Source organism: Leptodactylus fuscus, chromosome 4, assembly GCF_031893055.1.
Source record: "Leptodactylus fuscus isolate aLepFus1 chromosome 4, aLepFus1.hap2, whole genome shotgun sequence".
Taxonomy (NCBI): Eukaryota; Metazoa; Chordata; class Amphibia; order Anura; family Leptodactylidae; genus Leptodactylus; species Leptodactylus fuscus.
In genome coordinates this window covers 75,021,001-75,040,006 of record NC_134268.1, presented here as the reverse complement: position 1 = coordinate 75,040,006, position 19,006 = coordinate 75,021,001, and the positions used below count along the sequence as shown (strand labels likewise).

At 40.6% G+C, this 19,006-nt stretch overlaps 1 protein-coding gene across 1 annotated transcript in view; it reads left to right on the top strand.

Annotated features, from left to right (window-relative positions):
* Window positions 1-5,911: 5,911 nt before the first annotated feature.
* APCDD1 (APC down-regulated 1) overlaps window positions 5,912-19,006 on the top strand; it is a 37,515-nt gene continuing 24,420 nt past the window's right edge. The window contains exon 1 of the mRNA XM_075270661.1: window positions 5,912-6,178. Within this exon, the coding sequence (XP_075126762.1) occupies window positions 6,115-6,178 (64 nt within the window). The 5' untranslated portion in view covers window positions 5,912-6,114. The remainder of the gene's footprint in view (window positions 6,179-19,006) is intronic.

Here is a 19,006-nt window from a genome sequence, read left to right as displayed (position 1 = left end):
GCACACGGGATTATGCCCCATAATGAACACCCACGAACAATTATACTCTGGGGTATTTTCAGACCCCAGAGTATAATAATCGGAGACCGAGGGGAGATACAGACATAAAAAAAAAAGTTACTTACCTGTCTCCGGCTCCGCTGCAGTCTTTGGTTGTGTTGGCCATCTTTAATAACACACTGATGTCACATGACATTTCATGCCCTCCCTCCATCTGCCCCCAGTTTCATGCACCCCTCATCTCTACCCACATTTTCATGTCCTCTCCTCCATCTCTGCCCCTAGGTTACTGTTGCTCCTCACCACACACACATACACACTCACACACACTTACACACAGACAGACACTCTCCATCCTGCATCTCCCTTCCCCCTCCCCTTCATTACCTCGCAGCACACCTCTCCTTCTCTTTCCAGGACTGTACGGGCTATAGACACGCCCACCCAGTCATGTGACGGATGACGTCACACAAGGTCCTTTCAGCTTTCCCCGCTCTTAGCACAGTTAAAACAGTTTGTCTGTGATAAGAGCGGGGGTAGCAGAGGTAGCTGTCGCCGGGCCCCTTATGTCCTGGGCCCTGTGGCAGCTGCCTCTGCTGCTATGGTGGTAGTTACGCCACTGCAGCTTTTATATAATACCATGGTATATACAAAGGAGAAAACCTTGTGCTGCTGACGATGATAATCCAGAACATCAATGGTGCAGTGAAAGATTGTTCATTAATAATATAAGCTGAACTGAACAAATGAGGGTCTAGTGAAGGCACTGGTTCAATGGTGAAGACGTAGCCTAAAGTAACAATGTATATTTCTTTATTTGCTATTGTGAGCGCAATCCGCTCTAAGTATCACCATGTTGAAGTCCAAATTAATAATGTTGATGTATAAGCTAGCTTAGAGAAAAACAGATACAGACACAGCTATGGTGTATATAGTGGATCTTCTTTAATGGAGGGAATAGACAAAGAACAGGTTGGACTAGTATAATTAGCAGAACATGATTGGTGGTAAAGTTGTAAAATAGTTCTGGCTCACGGATATTGGATAAGAAACTGGAGAGGAGTCGTATCCCATTAAGGCTGAGGGAGGATGAGCTCTCTATACAAAGAGCAATGTACAATGGCTGCAGGCATGGCCCTGGTATCCAAAATGGAGGTTACACAAACTGGCATCCTCCACACTGTATGCATATGAAGTAGAGGGCAACTGCCATAGTTTATCCGGGAAGTACCAGCAGCTTATCCTTTTTCACCAAATATACATTTTCCAGAGTTGTGTGGTTTTCCTATTACCTTACCTGCTCCATCACCTAATGTTGGGTTTATTACGCTAATCGGCACCTTGTTTTCTCTACAGTGTTTTTTTGGGAGGGTTTAATGTAGATTGTGAGCCCCATATAGGGATCACAATGTATGGTTTTTTTCCTATCAGTATGTTTTAGTGGAAAGGGAGGAAATCCACACAAACACAGGGAGAACATACATGCTCCTTGCAGATGTTATTCTTGGCGAGACTTGAACCCAGGACTCCAGTGCTGCAAGGCTGCAGTACTAACCACTGAGCCACCGCGTTGCCTCCATCTCTACAGTGTTAATTGTACATACGGTGGAACTCTCTGCCCTCCCTTATAAGCTGTTATGAACAGAATAGTCTCCCTTTTTGAGTCATTATTTGCTGATATAAAATATTTTGTTGTTGTTATGTTTCATAATTGCAGCAGAATATTCTAGTAAAGTATAAGTAAAGGTTATTACTACAATACATAGAATATTATATAACAATAAAATTCCAGTCCTGAAGTTGATTTCCTTGGGCTCTCATTGGCCTGTAGATGTTTTTGTTCAAGTTCAAAGACCAAGTGCCCGACTCATAAAATTATTATTCTCACAGGCTGCGGAGAGAAGAAATGCAGAGCTCATTTTCATGCATTTTAGGTTGAAGTTACAGAAGAAACTGATTACTGCTTATTGTAAAGGAGCATTGAATTGTGAATGGCAGCTAGCAAAGAACATGTGCAAAGAAATACAGGGGTGGTCTTAAAGGTCACTAGGTAGGGCTAATGCTGAACAGATTTCATGAATGGAGAGTCATCCATAGCGTTCCATAAGGTATATATAAGAGGCACTGTTACAGGGTGTTATGCAAAGAAAGGTGAAAACAATTGTATGTTTTATAGCAGCAGTCATAAATGGAAATGTACTGTTAGAAAAGTTTCATTTGGTTTTATCGGATTATTTTCTTACTGTTTTTTTCATGAAAGTGGACGATTGATCGTATTTTACATTCGAAGTATGTAAAAAAAAAAAAAACAGTTCTAGATCTTGTAAAGCGTTATGGTTCTTTCCACTATTAGGGTGCATTCACACTGAGTAAACGCTAGCTTATTCTGAATGTAAAACACGTTCAGAATAAGCGGCGTATAAAGCAGCTCCATTCATTTCTATGGGAGCCGGCATACGAGCGCTCCCCATAGAAATGAATGGGCTGCTTCTTTCACTCCGAGCAGTCCCATTGAAGTGAATGGGGAGTGCCGCGGTGTACGCTCCGGTTCATTATCACTGAGTTCATACTGCTGAATGACACTGATGCAACCCCACTTCTGGCCTTGTGGCCACATGACCACTTGGAGCCAAGAAATGTTGGAGCTTCTGCATCCTAGGAGACCCAGATCAGCTAAACAGTATACTGCAAGAGGCTGCATTCTTACTGTAACTTAGGTTAATGTATCAGCCTCAGTTATAGAAGAAAAAATGGGGGAAAAGAGGAAAGTTAAAGGTCTCTTATGGCTTTATGGGAACACAATGTGTGAAAATAAAAAAAACACTACCATGCCACATCACAGATTATTGCCCTGCCAGCAGTGACACATCAATGATTTGCATCTACAAAATAGTTCCTGTTATGGAAAGGGAAAACTATTTATGGCTAAGGCCCCACGTTGTGGAAATGTAGTTTTTTTTTTTGTTGCCATACAGTGGCCCCTTAACTGGCCCACCTTATAGCAGGATTAGATGATTACTTACCTGTCTGCTCCTAAGTTCCACTCCTTCAAGTGCACTGTTGCGACATCATGTGCGCCCAGAGCAGGAAGATGTGGGAGGGGCTGGAGAGCAGACAGGTAAGTATTACCTGTCTTAATGTTGCCTGTGGCCTATAGGTTGTAGTGTAGCGGAACAGGTTTGGTGCATCATTTCTTCCTAGTTTTGCGATCTGGTTGTATTTTTACCAATCAGATCGATAGAACTGGGGAGAGCTGGCTGCTACATTCACTTTAGTGATCCCTGCTCCTGCTGGCAGCCTCCTCTTCCCTCTTCAGCCTTTAATCGGCCCTGTGTGCCGCACATCACGTTGCAATGATGTAATGGGCAGTGTACATGGGCACCCTGGAGGCTGGAGAGGGAAAAGGAAGTTGCGAACAGGAGCAGGGATCATTAAGTGGGCCAGTCTGAGCTTCTAGAAAGGATATGTATTGGGAGATGATAGATAGATAGATAGATAGATAGATAGATAGATAGATAGATAGATAGATAGATAGACAAAGTACAAAAAGTATAAAGCAGCACAGTAACACACTGCTGAATTGTAGGTGCATAGAAATCCTCATGGAAATCCTCCCTGAGGCTAAACCATGCATTACGAAAAACCTGCTTTTTTTATGCAGAGTTTGGTTTTTTGAGTCAAAGCCGGGAGTGGATTTAGCAGAAGGGAAAAGTATAAGAGCTTCATTTATATTTCTCATTCCTTTTGAGCCGATTTTTAGTTTGGCTCAAAAAACTGCAACAAAATGTACAGCAGAATATGGCCTCAGCTTTGGATAGGTAAAAAAAATATGGTACTAATTCAGTAATAAATCCATAAGCAGTAGGGTTTTGTTTCTTAGCTATAGAAAAAGCTTGAAAAAGATTCCAAATTTAGGAACCTATTTAAGAGTCAAGCACGTGTATTCACTTCCTCTTATACCGTGTTATTTTGATTGGAAGCTCCTGTTAAGTTTTCCTTGTTACAATAACGAAGGATTATGAAGATAATCTTGTTTCCCTTAGTCCTAACAGCGGCACAAGAACATATTGTGCCGCTGGTGGAACGACAGGGAAATAAAATTCAATAAAAATGATATAAAAATAAAGGATAATAAAAGTAATAATAATGCAATTCAAAACAATCCACTGTGTGTACATACATATATCTTTAAGCTATTTCATGATATTGCCGCACCTTTGTGTTTGTAGTGAGAGCGAGACAGAGACATATACTATATATAAAAACAGATAGTATAGACCAGTGGTGGTCATGTTATCCTGGGGGCACGCTTCATGGTAAAAGCCACTGCCCCTCCGATCCTGCCAAGTATGAATGTTCCTGCACAGCCTCAGGTGACATCCTTACGTTACAAGTACCAGGATGTAGGGAGCAAGTGTGTTCAGTACTTACCACTCTACTCCCTACTTATTCTCTGCTCCAGGGGTCGAATGCTGACATTACAGCAGACCCCAAAGCAGAAAGGAAGCATGAAAAAAGTGCTAAGTAGTGAAAGCAGGTTATCACTCGCTTCTTAAACATCATTGAGCATGGGAGCACTGTGGGGGCCCTTTGTATGTGAAAACATTATACTATGTGGGGAGGGGGGGGGCACTGCAGGGCCATAATATGAGATGTGGAGCATCGTGGGGGTCATTATATTACATGGGAGCAATGTGAGTCCATTATCTTACATGTTGGGCACTGTAAATCCATTATATTACATGGGGGCAAAGTGGGTCCATTATCTTACATGTTGGGCACTGAAAGGGCCATTCTACTGTGAGTGTGAGTGCCATTATACTACATGTGGGGGCCCTAGCAGGGCCATTATATTATATGTAGGGGAATTGAGGGGACCATTATGCTACATCTTAGGGCCCTGAAGGGCTGTTAACGGAAGCTCCAAATAAAGCATTATTTTGTTGAAATTTGGTACTTTGGGGGTATTTGGTTGGATTGTTTTGGGTTTCACTTGGGGTACATTGCTTAAAAAGGTTGAGAGACACTGGGATGGATAAATGGATAGATAGATAGATAGATAGATAGATAGATAGATAGATAGATAGATTAGACATGGAGAAATAGATAGATAGATAGACAGATACATAGATAGATGAGATACACACAGAAGGCGACACTCCAATTGGGGAACAAAATTTCAGCCCTATAGAACGGGACATTTCTCAAGCTTGAGAAGACTTTCCTTCTATCAGCGCTGTGTTCATTTGGATTTTTAGATACTGTAAATAGATACTGTGGATGTGAGACGAAGTTTAATGGGGTATCACAGGGATATGCCTTAGTTTTATGATCAATGGGAGTCTGACCTCTGGGACAACCACCAATCCACAGGTGAGACTCCACCAATCGGAAAGTGATGGTATCTCAATATAATAATATGTATAGAATATAGAATACCAGTTTTATTATAATAAACAAGCAGGGTTACTGAAGTTAAAGGACTAAAATACATGGCTAAAGACATAATCTTCTTGTACAATATATAAGTATGATGCAGTACAATGAAATAAAGTCCTAGTTTCTCTTCACAAACAGATATAAATATGTTTATTAATTTTACACATACATGATAATTTTACTTTTTAGTTTCACAACCAGTTTCTATACACTTGCAAGCTAGTTAGATAGTGTATGTTTATTCTTTGTATTTTTATTACAATTATCTCTATGGCGGATTAACCTGTATTATGGCTTCACTTCCCAGCAGTTGCTCCAGTGTGACACTAAGAAGAGCAGGACATGAGCAGCAGTTTATCAGGGCTCTGGTGTAGAGCTGATCACAGAGCTGAGATGTCAGACACCCCTCCCCCTATACGCCCCCTCCATTTATATAGCAGTGAATAGGAAGGAACTCAGCCAGTGAGAGGAGACAAACTCATCCCTGCAATAGTCTGTACATACAGGAGGGAATAAGACTGGAGAGGGGTTCATAAAGTCAGTGTATGGATGGCTGGGAGTGATCTGCACTGAGCCCTGGACACTGAGTTCTCTCACATAGGAGATACTACTGCTGGATTATAATCTACATGCTTGGATTGTAAAGTGTACAAGGCTCAGTCAATGTGAGAAGCCATGGAGATCCCATGCCTGTGTCTTTCAGCGATCGTCAGTTTGCTCCCAGTGCTCATCGTGTCTGGTATGTGTGTATTCCTGGACTTGTGTTGCTTTTTTGCGCTTTACAAATATTATCTGACGTCCGATATATTTATATTGGTATCCTAAAAATGTACTATGGCTGAGAGAATACAGGTCCCTTCTCTACCAGCTCCACTATTGATTAGAATAAGATTTGATAACGTAACACACTATGTGACTATAAATAACATCAATAACCACAAATGCAATGTCTAAATGTGTGATTGACATTTGTGTAAATGCTATTGATACTGAGGGATCACCATATTATGACCACAGTACGTAAATTTACTGGGAATATAATATTGTAAAAAGTGTTTTATTGGGATTTTATATATGTGACCATGTGATCAGGTAAAAGTTTACGTATTCACAAAGCTTAGCAGATAATCCACTGATACGATAACCACTATGTATTTATTCCTTAACTTTATTCTAACAGTTCTTTGTATACATCAATATTAGTGTCATCATATTATCTGTGACCAATATCACAACTTTTTGACATGTTATAATGTGTATAGACAATGCCAGAATGTCTTAAGGTACATATAGAAAACTATCTATACAGGATTTTCTCCTCCATTCACACAGATAATTGTACAAACTAAGAATCAAGATTTAGACAGACATTGTACTTAGAGACAGCAGAACATTACTTATGGGATCTATCTATCTATCTATCTATCTATCTATCTATCTATCTATTCTATCGTCTATCATCTATCTATCTATCTATCTATCTATCTATCTATCTATCTATCTATCTATTCCATCAATGACCAGAGCTATCTATCTATCTATCTATCTATCTATCTATCTATCTATCTATCTATCTATCTATCTATCTGTCTGTCTGTCTGTCTGTCTGTCTGTCTGTCTGTCTGTCTGTCTGTCTATCTATCTATCTATCACCAGAGCTAGCTGGCTATATATTAACCCTTAAGTACTATCATGGTGTCTATCATAATGATATGTATATGGTAGTGGTGTATGATAGACACCATGATAGTTCTTAAGGGTTAAAGAGAAGCAGTATATTGTCAAGAATAATCTGAGAGTTTTATGCTAAAAGAACATCTGTACTTATCTATAAGATCCAAGAGATAATAAAACAAAGTGATTTGGAAAGAGTACAATGTTGTGGAATAGCCATGTCTACAAATGTAACATTATGTTTCTGTGGTGCCCCCACTATCTTCTTTCCTTAGAATGACCTTTTATACTATTATAATTATATATTAGATCATTGTTGCTTGTGCTGCTGCTATTTCAGATTATCAGATGTTTGTAAGATGATCCGTCTTTCGGTGTTCTTAGTACATTTTACTTGAAATAGATTAGACTCTTTTTATTGGGCTTACTCATGCTGTGGTCATTGGCTCCGGAATGAATCTTTGAAGTTGCATTTAAAATTTTATCAGGACTGGCTTTACTCATGTCCAGATATAATGGGCTGAAATGGTCTCAGAATACTGTGATCATTATTGAACTCAAACTAAACCCATATGGCAGATAGATGAGAGGGAGAGATAAGATACATAGATAGATAGATAGATAGATAGATAGATAGATAGATAGATAGATAGATAGATAGATATTATTGAGAAGATCCATAAACAGTATATCTTTATACATGTAGTATTCATGGTACCTACTAACTGGTACAACTAAATTTTTGCCTTAAATCATGTATTCTTTCAATAGAAAATACAGACAATATGACAACCATATTGAAGCATTATTTTCTTTTTATTTAATGAGCATTACAAGGATTGCCCAATAATCATCACAGGATAGATGATAAATAGGTGATGTGAAGGGATCCAAAAACTGGGACCCCCATTAATCATGAGAACAGGGGTAAATGAGCATGCACATGCATTCTAATGGGAGCCTCAGGACCCCTATTCCCATAATTGTTGGGATTCCCAAAAACCGGTCTCTTATTACTTATTATTGGGATATGGGGCAAGTGGTGATTATCAGAAACCCCTCTAACATGTGATAGTGATTTTCATATGTAACTGTAAAAAAGTTAAAGGACTAATGTAATGTCTAGAGCTTTGACCTACAATGGATTGATTTGTTTTTTGATCTGTAGCCTCAGTAATATAAGTGAAGCTTATAGAAAGTTCTACAAGTATCTATCACATACATGTAAGGAAAGATTGCTAGAGGCTCTTAAAATTGGATACATTTGTACATAAATTAGAGCTCATAGTGTAGATCATTTCTTGCACTTCCTGTCACTAACCTCATTGAAGTAGACCAGTGATCCCCAACTAGTAGCTCGGAAACCACATGGGGCTTGCAATCCCCCCATATGTGTGGCTCGCCATAGAAGCCCACATTTAGGGCCATATGGCAGCACTGTTTGCAATATGACATAAATACCGGCATTATGGAGTTTCTGGATGGTATAATGTTCCACCATTAGTTTAATTGTAGTAAACGCAAATGTTTGAGATTTCATAATTTGCTTCTTTTTTATTGACTGTGACTCTTGACCACCAGTCAAAGCTTAATGCAGCTCATGGTAAATCAAAGGTTGGGACCTATGAAATAGACGACAGTCAGCCCCCTGCCCAAGATGGCTTCTCCAAGGCTCCAATAGCTAACATTCAGCTCTACAGTAAAAGATGGATGGAAGGTTTAGTGTCCAAACTTAAACCTTAATCTATTCCTTAGCTAGCAGCACCATTAAGATTTTCACTGTTAGCTCACTTCTTATTGTTCAAAACCCATTATAAAATATCTTCAGTGATCCATATGATATGGCACCATTCAACAACTAGACAGCTTCTTATCCCTCGTAGCGTTCTACAATTGTGTATTCACAAGACTTCTCACACCATATCTCAATGTTACAACCATTTTCATATTGTAAATACTGAACTTATTAATTGATAAAATTATTGATTGGAGAAAAGCTTGAGATCCGCTGAGTATAATCCACTGGCTTGATGTATTAGTATTCCTTGTGTAAGAGCGGGCTTAAAGACCCTTAACAATGTTTTCTTAGGAAAGCCAATGTTGAGCCGCTGCATTGCTCCCATTGTCACTCTTCAATGACTTGATTTCCCTCAGTGCTTAGTGGGGTGAAAGAAATTCTGTCTCAGTATCTTACAAAACAAGTCAGGCATTTCTCACATGAGTCTAAAGGTAAAGTTCCTTGTGTCAGTTTGTTTGCAGTCTTTTCTTTGTAGTCATTGGGTTCAGTCAACACATATTTAGCTGTGTTTGAATGAAGAATATGATTTCAGTGCGAGCCATGAGAATCGCGTCTTGCCAGGAGCATGCTGTTTGACTTCACTTGTGCATTAATCCCGGCTGTTTATTCTCTGCTTTGTGATATCCAATCAATCTCGCTGGAACCTGTTTGCCAGAGACCGGTTCCAAATCTTTTTTGCTCGACTTTGTGAAGTTTTCGGCTCTGCATTTAGCTTCTTCGGATCACACGGTTTGTTTTTCTTTTCCTCTTAAGAAAAGTTATTTTGAGAAACTGTCCAGAAAGTTGTCTGAAAAAGATCAGATGTGCCTGCAAGACTATGCAGGATTTATTATTGAGTTATGTCTGCTGTCCCTTATCCTTTGTTCATAGCACAAGGCCATTAGGTCGCCTTCACACATAGTTTTTGCAGAAAAAAATGCCTTTACTTACCGCCAATAGGAGAATGCCTAATAAAAAGTCAGAGCCGGGGCCATGCTGTGTTTTAAAACAAAATACCAAAGGGGCAAAAACATACCCCTTAAGGCCAGGGCCTCACGTGGTGTAATCCATGGCGTTTTAGAGTCCTTGCAAGGTGGATGGGATTCTAGTGACTCCTATTCACACAGTGCAGAAAAATACACGCAGCGGAAATGCTGTGATTTCCAAAACCATTGCATTTTTGGAAATTGTAGTATGTCAATTTTAACTGCGTAAAAGCTGGCGGTTTCCCTATAGGAATAATTGAAGCAGAAGTCCACAGATGACTTTCTGTGGAATGCGCAATGTGTTTCCACCACCGTTTTTCCCACAGCGCTACTTGGGGCTTTAGCCTAAGATATGTAAAAGGTGGCAAGAAAAAAAAACGGAGTGTTTGTAGGGATTTTTATATTTTACTGCTGAATAACATGTAACATCTGTCTGCGGCATTTCTAGTGGTATTTTTATGAAAGCGTTCTTAAAAGGATCTTATTCCCAGAGAGTTTATACATTTAGGTTGTCATATGCAGTTTTTGAAACTGAAGCCAGGAATGAAGTGAAGAACAAAGGAGTGTTGCACCTATCCTGTACACCAGGTTTTGGCTTCAAAAACTGCATCTGAAAACCTGAACGTGTAAACACACCCAGTGAACTAGAAGGCGATATGTGTCAGACCTTTGTATGTTCTACAAGGGCCTATGAATCCTTCCATCATCTCTGGAGTGCTGCATATAATCCATCATCTGTTTCCCCATACTCTGGAACCCCTTACCACGACACATAAGACTGACCCCTACAATCACAATCATCAGGAGGACCCTGAAGATTCACCTATTCAGGAAACTCTACAACCTTCCATAACCCTGCTGCCACCACACCACCATCTGAACATCTTCAGTCCTCACCTTCAGCCTTCATCTCATAGATTGTAACCCCTTGCAGGTAGGGTCCTCTATTCTACTGCACCAGTTGGCCACTATTGTATTTGTTTTGTGTATTTCATGGGGCTCCATAAGACAGGACACATATCCCTCAAGTCATTTACATAGCAGATGCATACAGCACATATCACTCATATAGTACATGTATGCAGCACATGTCACTGATATAGTGCATGCATAAAGCACATTGCTAATATACTACATGCATACAGCATATTAATATATTACACTATGTACATATCATTCGCCATCCCATACATCTCCTGAGCACTGCACATACTGTACATACCTTTTCCTGAAAGGGAAAGACATTCAGCAAAATAAAACCCTGCCCTTGTTTGTTAAGCCTGGCCCATCTCGGGACTAAGCTCCGCTTGTATGTTTCAGAGGTGCGGCTCTCCAGCTCACTTGGGCCCCTTATTCCCTGGGCCCCTGTGTAGCTCCACTGGCTGCACAGGCAATATGTGGCTTGGAGAGACCTGTGTATGGTACCAAGGCCATTTTTGCAGGACATTTCTGGATTCAGGGTCATGTCCCGCAGTCCCGGTCGGTGGGATGTATGTCTCGGTTTAAACTCATCTGCATCCAGAGGACACAGATGAGTTGCATACAGCAGACAGCTCCTGCTTCAACGCTGAGCTCTGCTCCGGACACAATGTGAGTGACGTCATCACATCGCACCCGGAGCCGGAGCTCAGCGCTAAAGCTGAGACTGCAGACAGAACGACAGGAGATCGATGAAAGGTGCGTATCAGTGTTTTTATGTTATGAACAGTAACCTAGGGGCTGAGATGGAGGGGGGGCATTATAATGGGGCAGAGATGGAGGACATTATAATGGGGCTGAGATGGAGGGGGACATTATACTGGGGGCAGAGATGGAGGGGGCACATGAAACTAGGGGCAGAGATGGAGGGGGGACATGAAACTGGGGACAAAGATGGAGGGGGGACATTCTACTGGGGCAGAGATGGAGAGGGAACATGAAACTGGAGGAAGAGATGGAGGGAGGACATGAAACTGAGGCCAGAGATGGAGGGGGGACATGAAATTAGGGGTAGAGATGGAGGGGGAACATTATACTGGGGCAGAGTTGGATGGAGGACATGAAACTAGGGGCAGAGATGGAGGAGGACATGAAACTGGAGGCAGAGATGGAGGGGGAACTTTATACTGGGGGCAGAGATGGAGGGGGAACATTATACTGGGGCAGAGATGGAGGGGGGATATTCTACTGGGGCAGAGATAGAGAGGGAACATGAAACTGGAGGAAGAGATGGCGAAAGGACATGAAACTGGGGGCAGAGATGGAGGGGGGACAAGAAATTAGGGGTAGAGATGGAGGGGAAACATGAAACTGGAGGCAGAGGAAGGGGGGACATTAAACGGGGGGCAGACAAAGGGGGGACATTAAACTGAGGGCAGACAAAGGGGAGACATTAAACTGGGGGCAGACATGGGGGGACATTAAACTAGGGAGGAGATGGTGGGAGATATTAAACTGGGGACAGATGAAGATGACAATTAAACTGGGGATGAATTAAGAAGGACATTAAAATGGGGACAACTGGAGGGGAACATTAAACAATGGGGGTCACTGGAGGAGGACATTAAACCATGGGAGTAACTGGAGGGGGATCTGTTTGCCTCTGGTTGCCCCCAGTTTCATGTCCCGCTCCAGCTGCCATTAATATATTGTCCCCTCCCAACTATCCCCATTGTTTAGTGTCCCCATACAGCTGCCCCAGTCTCATGTTCCCCTCTAGTTTCCGCCAGTTTAAAGTGGAACACTTGGAAGGGAACATTATAATGTAGGAACATATAATGTATGAGTGACTGTAGGAGGAACATACTGTGTGGACACACAAAAAATGAATGAGAACGGGCGGAGTCAACGTAAAAGTGGACAGAGCTAAATTTGCCATGGTGCGCACAGCGCACCGAACATTTTGTCCCTCTTTCCATTTTTCAGAAGTTGGGAGGTATGCCAAGGCTGTTTTCTTATTCCCAGTCTTTGGACTGGTTCTGTGTACTATACTGAAGCATAATATACATGGTTTTTGGCTCTTTCATCATTATTTGGGGTGACTGCACATGTTTGCTGATTGGACACTTTAATCTGTACTCTATATACTTTATTTTTAGAGGCCCAACCCTATAAAAGACCATTTTCCTGTGCAAATTTGGGTGGTCGGCTCAAAGAGGTCTTACCATAAATGAAAGGTTTGGAGTGTCCTAGTTCTCAGCACCAGGGATCATAGCTACGGTGTATTAAGAATGAGTGACGTACTGTATGTTATCTACCAGTCTGATGCAGCAGCATCTACACTGACATATGTCACTCAAATAAACTGCAGATTGCTTCATTAGTTCTTACCAGACTTCCAAGATGTCTAGGTGCCTCTGTGATCACCCGCCTGGGATTCAAGATGAAGGGTCTGTGGTTAGAGGGTATGGAGAATAATTATAGGGCTGCTCTCTTAGTCCCATCTGCTTAGAATTACAGAGAAGTTTTAATCCTCAGCATAACCTTGAGACAATTCGGAGCCCACAGATAGATCAAAACAACAGCTGCCAATAGATGAAATGGGGAAACTATTCAGTGTTCAGCTGAAATATGTGTTCCAAAGGCATACATGTATCTTAGACATGCCTCTCTGTTCTGGGATAGTGTATCATGTCTAACAAGCAATGATGCAGAAAAGTTACACCACGTGCATACAAAATGACTAAATCTGGATGTGGATGTGCAGTTCTGCCTTGTATCTAATCTAATCTGATGTTCCACAACACTAGATTATACCGTGATGTGGAGAGGACAGAATTCATTGACTTTGAGGCTCGGCCTGTAATACCATCAAGCTGTCACATGTGCGGAGATTTAATATTACCTACACGTTACTTCCCTGGAACATCTGCAGCCAGTTCATCTCCAGCTAAACATTTTCTTAGTGAATATGGTTTTAACTCAGAAGTATATTTGCTTAGTGATTTGTTGTATATTTTAGTTTCCCATCAAGGTTCAGTAAAAAAACAGTTTTACCTTTGGGAATTCAGATATTTTAATGTAATAGACTTACACTGCTCAGCAATATCTGGGACGTTCCTCCAGGACAGTGTACAACTGTAACACCTGCATGGATAGAGGTTGTGTAACATTGTGTATTGACACCAGGAGAAAATTACACAATATGTGAATGTAGACGTCTCCTGTCCATCCTAAATAGTCTCTTATAGTTCTAAAGCAAAATCATGGTTGTCATCTCAATTGTGCAGTATGGAGAAAAAAAAAGTTGCATGTGAATTTGCATCTATTGCCAAATTTTCATCTGGATGAGAATTTTTGCAGTAGCCATAAATTCACTTTTTTTTGTATACGGAATAATTAAAATAGTTTCACAATCTTAAAGTTACTGTGATTCCTGCTCAATTTGGTGTCATTGTGGAACCTTAGACTTTTAAGCCTAAGGCCCCATGTAGCGAGCCAGAGTGAAAAAGCACTGCGGGAAAAACTGTGGTGGAAATCTATCGCAGTTTTTCCCGCAGTGCTTTTGAAAAAAAAGTTTGCAGAGTTTTCCCCTGTGGACTCTCTGCTTCAGTTATATCAATAGGGAAATAGGAATAATTGACATGCTGTGTTTTCCAAAAGCGCAATGGTTTTAGAAATTGCATTTTGTAGAGACTGTAAAACGCCGTTTTTGCGTTTATGCCACATGGAGCCCCGGCTTGAAAGGATTTTTCAGAATTATGTTATTAATGACTTATCCTAAGGATAGGTTGTCAATATTTAAATCCTGGTAATGCCTTTAAGTGGGTGTACCTACATTTATATCAAAGGGAATTACATAGGAGGCAATTCCCCAATGTATATCTATTACATGTATACCTCTATTAGGCTATTAGAGGAACCAAACTACCCTGCAGCTTCCCTTTCAGCTGTCTATTTTCCAGAATTCTGGGTATGCTTTGGTATAGATGGAATACAGCCCATCCTAAACTGCATTGTTAAAGGGATCCAATCATTGGAATCCCATTTTTTCTCCCTAACATGTAGGAACAGCCTTAAGAAAGGCTATTCTTCTCCTACCTTTAGATGTCTTCCCCACACCACTGTTCGGTATAAATCCCGGTTTTCTTCTGTATGCAAATGAGTTCTCTTGCAGCACTGGGGGCGGTTCCCAATGCTGCAAGAGAAATCTCCAGCGCTGTCTCTATCTTCATCCGCGTTTTCTTCCGTCCTGGGTTTCAAAGTTCTAGGCATGCGCAGTCGGTTCTTCTATCTGGCCTCAGGCAGAGCCAACTGCGCATGCCCGCGGCCATTTTCTTGTGGCTGCTTATATAGCTTACTTTGTAATGATTGGATCCCTTTAACAAGGCAAATACCTATAATACTACAGCTTGTCAGTAAAGCACAAAAGGTTAAAAAATACCCAAATACTTGCCTACAGTAATGGCAACCCTATTCGATACCATTGTTCTCTTGGGGTCTGTAGACTATATAATAAAGAAGCCAGTTGATGACAATTTTATACATGTAAAATGGTCTCCATAAGGAATGATAGAGGCTGGAGGGCTATGACCACTCAATACATGCTGGAAGACTATGAACCATGATCGGTCAATAACCAAGTTCATCAGTGGAGAAATAGAATAACTTTGTGTTGCTTCTGCATGATATGTTTCATGAATGTAATATTGTCCTGCAGATGCATTAGCAGACTATAGGCTGCCATTTACAGAAAGCTGTGGAATACATGGATTCTACTCTATGGGTTTTCACAGATCAGAATATGTTTGTTGATGAGATACCCAGCTGCCATATCAGATTGTAAATTTCCATTAGGGAATTACTTATGCAGTTCCCTAATGTATTCTTTAAATCAGTTATAAGGTGAACAGAGGTGTAACTTAAGGGGGTGCAGAGGGTGCAGTCGCACCAGAGCCCAGGAGCCTTAGGGGGCCCATAAGCACTGGCATCAGTATTGAGATTGCAGTACCAGAAACATGTTATAGAGCAAGGTTTACTGAGTAGACTCCTGAGTTTAGGAGTCCAGTGGGCGGTCTTACCCTCTAATTGTCAACTGGCAATAAATCATGGATAAGGCCACATACTGGGCTCAAAATGAGAAGGCATTTCAATAAATAAATGACAAGTTATACCGAATCTCTTCCTGAAAAACTATATTTCAACTTACAGTATGTATCTTTTTCTGCTCTATAGCATGCTACCCACAAAGAAGACAGAAAGGTCAAAGAGAAGCACATTTAACTTAGAAGTCTTCATTATCAGTTCAACCATTGTGCATGTACAAAGATATTTTATTTTTTTCCCACCAATACAATTATTTCATCACAGAATAATGAAATTCAGTCCAAAAAGCCCACCCAAAAATTTGGCAGAAGAAGTAAAGGAATGATAACTTTTCCTGACCTTTTGTATGCATTAGCCATGCCAACAGGAATAGTTCAGTACTTTGAACATTCAGACATCTTCAGGCCATTTCTTTATTCGATTAAGTAAACTTATGTATTCCTGCGATGAAATGTAGAGTAAGAACACTTGATTGGAAGCAGCTCTTCCAGATCCATGAACCTGTCTTTTATAAAGCTAACCTCTGCGCTATAATGCAGACAGTCCCGTAATGCTGAACAAGGTCTCCTTTGGGGAAATGTTCCAAGTAAAAATATTGTAGATCCTGCATCGTGTCAAAGCATTTCAGCTGGAACGTGTCCATTATCACCCATTTCCATTGCTTATGTGAAATTCTATCTCAGAAATCAACCATGAAAATCATTTATGCTATTTTGTTGCTTGTGAATTTTTTATACTCTTTGTAACACTAGTTTCATATTCAAGCTGTTCTATTATGCCAAGACCTTTATTTGCATTTGTTACATGTGCAAAACTGGAAAGGTCAGAGGTTACTTGAAAAATATGAATTTCCATGTGCATAATGGGGGATATTCATTAATGCAATTACAAAAGTTTTCTAGCATAGTTACATTGGCGCTCGTGCTGACTGCCTTTACTGTCAGACTCCTGCCATAGAGAGAATGGGACCACGTGTGTCAGTAGCAGAGCAGCTCCCTTGATCTAAAATAATGTGATATCCAGAAGATTATTACTCCTAAAGAAGGTGGCAATGTCTTGGTATGGTTAAAAACATTGATGATATCACAACTGACATATTTTGATGCTGTATTTTTCCTTTAGAAATGATGCGTTGCTGCTGTGATTTTTGATACAGCGCTTTTTTGCTGCCGCCTGCTACGTGGGGCCTTAGCCTTAAAGACAGAGTACCTACAACTGCAACTTATCATCTATATCACAAGATAAGTGGTGGTCTGATCACTGTGACCCTCACCCATCATGAGCACATAGACCATTTTCTCCCTAGTATGAACGGTAGTGGTCAGAAAGGCATGACATTACATTAATAAATGTTGTAATATACTTTTCTAATTGATTTTGGATCCTAGCTGTGAAATACTGTGCTGAAATCTACAGCCTGTTTGATATTGTTTCCTGTGTTTCTCTCATCGGTTTTCACTGGAGTACGGGTCTATAGCTCTGATCACGCAGTGAAGTTGAGATTGGAGGGGGGTCAGTTCAAACAGATGTACCTACTGTATATATGCACTCTATGCACAGAGCAGCGTATAAATGATGAGATTTTCAACTGATGATATTTGGATCTGAAAATATGAATAATAATACAAGTAGTCATATGAAAGATGAGAATCCCATATTTTGTATGACAATAACAGCACTGTTCCACATATTATAATGCCCAAGATATAACTGTTTGAAATGACCCCCCCAGACTTCCCTGCATTATTAGAGCCCTACACTCATACTCCAGTGAAAAGGAGTGTGAGAAACAAGTGAAAGAATACAGAACCGAAAGAGGAATTCCGTATAGGATTTCACAGAAAACAGCCTCAATACATTAGCAAACTATAACAAAATGATAGAAAATCAGAAATTGTCCAAAAGTTTATGTACACTTTAATGTAGATCTATTGATCAAAACCAAATGGATTTGAACCAAAATTAGTGATGAGAGCGCCCTCGGGAGGTTCAGTCTAGAAGCCTGTATCTCTTATTCGGTATGATGAACATTCAGTATCTGGCTACATAGTCTGTCTACATGGTTTACCTCTCTTGTAACTCCTGGATGCAGTTTTATTAGAGATATGATTTATTGACATGGTTCAGTAGGTATCTTATCTGCAATGTAAGAGGCCGTACTGTGTCAGGCTTCAAGTAAAGGAAATTTCAGTGTGTAACAGGTCCACATAGCATGTATCACTAAAGAAGTGGTTGCTGCTTAAAAGCATTTCTAGATGGCACTTGTCCTTGAAGTTCTCCACTACATTGCATGCGGGTCAGTGCAAGACAAAATAATTAAACCGCTCTTGAGTGTGTCTGTAAACATGTGCTTGGAGTTAGCCGAAGGCAAAAATCTTCTGGAATCAAGGTGCTAAGTGAAACAACCGTTGAAATCCTATGAATACAAGAGGCAGGTGCCTACTCCACAACATGATGACCGAGGGTTCGAAACGGACAAATCCAATCTTGGTTCCTCAATATCATCCATGTAGTTCAATAGAAGAGAGGAGACATGTTTATTATTATTTTTACCCAAGCAGAATCATTTATTGTATGTGAATAAGTCGTTAAGGTTTAGATAGATATATTAAAAATGTTTGTTATATAGTAAAAACCTGAATATAAAAGAAGCAATGCATACAGTCATGCTATCACCATAGCTCATATTTTTTGGCAATCTGAAAGAAAGAGAGATACTTAATGTTGTAGCAGTTTCGTTTACAGTGCTTCATTTTCCGATGCCATAACATCCTCTGAACAGAGTCATCGCCAAAATGAGGCCAAGACCAAGTGCCCCATAACAGAGCCCATCACAGTGTCCCCTGAACTGAGTCAATGGCCAATATGATGCCAGGACCAAGTCCCCCCATAGCAGAGCCCATCACAGTGTTCCCTGAACTAAGTCATTGGCCAATATGATGCCAAGACCAAGTGCCCCCTAGCAGAGCCCATCACAGTGTCCCCTGAGCGGAGTTATCGGCCAATATGATGCCAAATCCAAGTGCCCCATAGCAGAATCCATCATAGTGTCCCTGAACGGAGTCATCACCAATATGATGCCAAAACCAAGTGCCCCATAGCAGAG